General features: G+C 34.2%; 1 protein-coding gene across 1 annotated transcript in view; it reads left to right on the top strand.

The window, feature by feature from the left end:
* Nucleotides 1-6,000, top strand: part of Gtf3c3 (general transcription factor IIIC subunit 3) — a 44,294-nt gene extending 38,294 nt beyond the window's left edge. The window contains exon 18 of the mRNA XM_076865770.1: nt 4,661-6,000. Coding sequence (XP_076721885.1) covers nt 4,661-4,783 — 123 coding nt within the window. The 3' untranslated portion in view covers nt 4,784-6,000. The remainder of the gene's footprint in view (nt 1-4,660) is intronic.

Genomic DNA, 6,000 nt, shown 5'->3' on the forward strand with positions numbered 1-6,000 from the left:
TCTTAGCCGGGCACTGGGGTAAGGTCCAGAGAACCTGTCTACAGCACAGGCCTAAAACAGATGAGAACTACTGGGATCTGCCTGGTGGTGGATTTCACCAGCTCAATACTATTTCAAGGCAAAGTTCTATGTAGACTTCCCTGCCCTACCTCATTCACCCCTTTCCCCAATAGATGAAATCTTTTTCTACACTGTAAGCCCAAGGTTGGAGGAGAAGCATTAGAGTTAAGTCAGTCAGCCACAAGGCTACATGGGAGCCCCTGTCTGTGGCCCGGGAGCAGGGACCTTGGGGCTCTGCAGGGTTCCAAGTCAAGACCTGGACTTAATTCCCTTTTCTCCAAATTGGAGGAGTCTCTTCTCTTGTGCTGAGGAGTGTGACTCGGGCATCTCTTTCCTTTCTGCCTTCCTCAAAGCATCTTGTTATGCTAAAACCAGTTACTGCAGTTTCTCACCTGTTTTCCTTAACTCAGTGATGAAGGTAGGATCTTGTGTAAATAGGTGTTCACATTGATGTTTCTGTGGGAGACAACTGCTGGAGGTTATTGGAGGGTCTTGTTCTGCAGTTCATTGCTTTGTTATTTAAATAGGAAAAAAGAAAGCACACCTGAGAAAATCATAATTTTATAGATACCTTACTTGACCTATTCTTTATATGCCTGTGTTTTTCCCCCATCTGGTCTTTATATTTTTTTTTAATTAATCACCTCTATATGATTAAAAAAATATCAATTTTTTTTAAATTCTGGAATTGGGCAGCATTTTAAGATGAAATTAGTGTTCTGATGAACCAAGCAGAGGAGGTTGGTTTTATAGATAGGGAAAGGCTTGAAAAAAGCAGATTGGTGGTTTTTTAAATTATTATTCTGTTTCCCTGCACCTCCTTACAAAGAAAGTAACTTTGAAATGACCAATCAGTTAACTTCAGATTACTTCAGGTATTCTGTGTAAGGATTAAGACAGAGGGAACTTCATTATCTTGAAAATTAAGACTTGGCCTCTCTGTAATCCCAGTCTATTGCAAGGTCAGATAAACAGCTTAGTTTTAGCTGGGGGACATGGAAGTTTAGTATGAGTGACTCCATTTTGATTTTTAGTTCAATGTGTAGGAGGAAAACTCCTCCAAACATGGGCCTCCTATAAATGTTATTTAATAATTATCCCTTTTTGAGATGTTAGTGCTATTCTCAGCATCATTTTGGGGTTCTGGTCTCAACAAGTCATTTATAAGTTATGGTGTCCTTGTGATCATGATCTCTTTTGAGTTTTTGCCATTCTAGCTAAAGAGAGACTTTTCACATTTATCTAAAAAAAAACTCTTTGAGAAAATACAGTGTACCAAAAAACTATTATACTATCAGGAAACTTAATACTAAGAATTTGGAGTATGCTTCTTGGCCAGAGAAGCCAAGTATGGCTCCCTTGAACCAAACCAACTAAATCAAATAATTTGAAAAGTCAGATCAAGAATGTGTTTTAACAAAGTAGCCCATTCATTAATGATTGCAACCAAGTGCCTACAATTCATGAAATATTTATCAGTATGCAAGAATACATGTTAGCTCCATTATCAAGCTGCTAGCCACTGGGAGTACTAAATTTCTTTGGACCTGTAAAGGTATGTGTTTGAAATGACAGACCAAATTAGTCATTTGCAGAAAGTACTAATTGTTAAATTCTAATTACAGCATTATCCTGCCAAATGAAAGAGGTATAGTCTTGGGAGAAGCTGCTTATGTTCTGGTGAGCTGTCTGTGACCCATATATTAGGCACAAGACTTTTCCCTTCAAATTTACATCAAATTGTCCATCTTCGATGTATAGGGCTTCAGGAACCAAGTAGTTTCTGTTGCCAGATACTAGAGGAAAACTAGAGTTTAGAATCCAATCCAGTCTTCAGATGGATCATTAAAAACTCAAAACAATGAACAGGGCTACAGTTATATACTATAGCTTTCTCCCTCTAACCACACCTTTTTTTTTTTTAACTAAAGATAATCACATTTAAGACCAGTTTATTTGCAAAATATAGTCTTTTGATTACTTACATAAGTGTAGCCAGAATAACCACAGTCTCCTTGTAAATTTCTTATATTGAAAATTTGAAAGGGAGTTTCAGATTGGACTTGGCTGGAAAATCAAACCAAGGCAGTCTGTTTTTGTAGTACCTAATATCTTGAGGTTTCTGGGCCTGCTAGGAAGTGACAGGTTTTGCTCCCTCACTGTAAGCTTAGAACCCCTTACAGCCAGGCATTATATTCTAAGCATTACATTCTAGTCAAAGCCAACATTTCTAATTGTATCCTATTTTTAAAATATTTTTATTGAATTTACATATGTGTGTGTGTGTGTGTGTGCGCGCGCGCGCATATTGCTATAAAAATAAGGGTACTCATAAACAGCTTCCAAATTCTGGAGGGATCAGGGAAAAATGAATGTTTCAATTTTTAGGTAGAATATATTTTCTGGTAAATAATCTACTGTAACTAGGTAGCTTAAAAAGATGAAAATTGTTTCCTTTAATCTGGAAAACCAAACATAGAAAAGAATCAACACTTTAAAGAAAAAGTCAGAAAACCCCACCTATAATTCTTCATTGGTTTATTCAGTCTCATGTAATTCTTGTTCTTGATGTTAGCTTATTAATTTTGTAAGGCTAGCTTTTCCATTAGCATTTTGCATTTCTTACTTAGGCTAATTCCTTTGTCTTAAAGCTACCAGAAATCTGCACTTGTCAGAGTTCTTTTCATCCTTTCTTTCAACCTCCTTGAAGACAAAAAACTTTAGAATTATAGTAGCTTGGGTGGGGGTTGTGGCTCAGTGGTAGAGTGCTTGCCTTGCACATGCAAGACCCTGGATTCGATCCTCAGCACCACATAAAAATAAATAAGTGAAATAAAGGTATTGTGTCCAACTTGAAAAAAAAAAAAAAAAGAATTACAGTAGCTTACAAAAAGCTTCAATAACATCAGAAAAAAGCAATTTAACTATGGACAACAAGATTTAAAATAGCCATGGTTATAATCTGATGAGTTTGATATTCTGTGGCTTATAGTAGTTTAATGTAATAGCCAGAATGACATCAAATTCTAGGAAATTTATAGTTATTTGAACATAAATGAACAATATATCCATACAAATAGAACTCAAAGAAGGTTAAACATTCCTTCTTTGAGAAGACTTCTCATATAATTTAACATTAAAATAAGCTTAATATGCCCCTTTTTGGACTTTCTTTGAGGTAAAAAAATATTGAAAGCTTAAAACACTCAAATAGAATCATAGATCATTGTGAAATAAAACCAGTGACAGAAAGATTTCAAAGGTATAAGAAATTACAGAATCTTTTTCAACTTTAGTTTTGCATCAATATACTTTTGATATCAATGCTTTATTCCTTAATTTTAGCCAATATGCTCATAGATTTTTTGTTTACAAGAATCATCTTCCACAAACCTTCAATCTTAATTCATTTGTCCCTTAACTCTCAGTGTGGAACAACCAGACAGAGAAAACCACCCTCAACAAAAACATTCTCATATTCCATAACCACCTTTTAAAACAGGCTTGGCTTTCCTCATAGAATTGTCTCCCTTTCTTAATTTTAGTTACTACCTATTAGTTAGAATTTTAATTCTTAGTAATTTTGAATCAGCAGTCTACAGACTAACATCTTATAATTTCTAGCAATATGAGCACAGTTTTTAAAATATAGAACAATATATATTTACTAACAATAAAACATATTTAGCTTCTTTATGCCCTATAGAAATAAGATATTTAAGTATAAACACTTTAAACTTATGCTTAATAATTGATGTTTTAATATTTTAACTTATTTGGAAATGGCCTGGACATTTATATAACACTTAGTTTAACAGGGCACAACCCTTAAGATTTGAAGTTACTGAAAAAAATTGTTCAAAACTGTGACCAATTGATTTATAAGTTTTTATCTTGTTTATTTACATTCACCTGAGTTTACTGCTTAGAGAAATTCTATGAGACATTGAACAAATAATTAACATTTTACTTCTTACCATCTTAGTGACTGAGAGGCTGTGATTGTAGCATCTGCTGAACAGCTGTGGAAGAAAAGCCAACCATTTTCTTAGAAAATGTTATATAAGTCTGGCATTTAAAATCATTGTGCCAACTAACCCTAGTACCCTCAAAGCCAAAAAGATTGGCTGGGAGCATAGTGCAAAAAGAACAGAATCTGTGAGAGGCACTGCACTTTCAACCCTTGGGGTCCATGAAGAAGACAGGACTCCTACATTCCTCAAGGTGTCTGAGGAGAGAGCAACTGTCTTTGGGTCCTTTCACTGGTTGCCTGCTCTGTCAAGGGACAAAATTACAACAGTTTAGTTTAGTGGTCTTAATAGGCTTTATTTTTATTCTAAAATTGGGTAACACTTTATTAAATAGTGTTCCCTAAAGTTTCTAGTTTTACTATTATATTTAGAAGGGCCTTTCCCAAGATTTTATTATTCAATTTAATAAAGTTTATTTTGCTATGCCTAATTGGTGAGATCTTTCAGTATTGTATGAATTTTAATAGCTTTTGCAAATACACACTTATGGAACTATTTGCAATGAAAAAAATTGTCCTGGTTGGCAGCTTGAAATCTTAAAAATATTCATTTTCTTCTTCCCCTCCTAGGGTATAGAAGTGGACCAGTTAGACTTACGAAGAGATATTGCCTACAACTTATCTCTCATTTATCAGAGCAGCGGGAACATTGGAATGGCTCAAAAGCTTTTATATACCTATTGTTCTATATAAAGCATATCAACTGCAGAAGAAGCACTGGACAACTGCTGTGTGTGAACCAATCTCTTTTGTCTCAGGGCTTATTATCAGCTCCAAGATGGGAATACTTGGCATCATCTAGCAGTATTTCATTTTTAACATATGGTTCCTGTAGTACTACCATCACTCCAGTTACCTTAAAAACTGCAGCTTTTGAGTTTGTGTGTAGCTCAGTGGGAGAGTGCTTACCTGGCATTCGTAAGCCTCTGGGTTTAATCCCCAGGACCATAAAACATTGCAGCTTTTATGTATATATATATGTGAAAAGTATCATTCTTGTAAAACTGTCCCCAGTATTGGAATGGATAATATTCATTTCTGAGCCAGCTTGGAGTTGAATATATTACTTTACATTTAATCATCTATGCCCTCAGTACTGTATATTATATACTTATGTAAGACAGATGTGGTCTTGTCCTTGTAGCACTTACAGCACATTACTGAGATAATTACACTCTGTACAGTCTTTATTTACTTGAAAGTACAGTTTGCTTTGTTTCTACATACACCATTATTGTCATTTCTTAAAACTGTTACTATATGAGGCAGTGTTTCAAATACATGGAAAAGGAAGTTGCTTATTAAATACAAATTGGGACTTTTATGTTAGGACAGTTACTTAAATCAGTGTCTAACAAAATTATTTAAAATGATTATGTGGTGAGAAGACAAATAATTGATTTGACTTTTTGTGTTTAACCTCCATATATCTTAGCTTTGTAGACTGGAAAGATGGGCTTAATTCAAAATATACTGCTTTAAGGCAAAGTGCATCATCTATGTGTATGTGTGGCTTCCCCAGAAAAGGGCCATGTTCAGTAACAACAGATATTGTGTCAGTAGGAATGTAGGAAAAACTGGAAAAGTTGTATATATGAAATAAAATATTATTGATAAAAAAAGATTAAAACCTTTTATTCCAAACATTGTTTATTATTGAATCTAAAGATACTTGCTATACTATTGACATAATAATTTTTAGGGGAAAATAAATGCCATAGTAAATGTGCATAAGATTGTAGGCTGCAGTCCAGATGGGGGAAGGAAACATATGAGATTTAGAGTCAGAGAAATACAATGAACTTTTTAGGAATTTATATAAACTTTCTAGTTGAGAAATTGAATTTGTATTTAATAAGTAAATACATCACATACCCTGTATATAAGTTAAATAAATTCTATTTTTGTAA

This window comes from Callospermophilus lateralis, chromosome 9 (assembly GCF_048772815.1).
Source record: "Callospermophilus lateralis isolate mCalLat2 chromosome 9, mCalLat2.hap1, whole genome shotgun sequence".
Classification (NCBI taxonomy): domain Eukaryota; kingdom Metazoa; phylum Chordata; class Mammalia; order Rodentia; family Sciuridae; genus Callospermophilus; species Callospermophilus lateralis.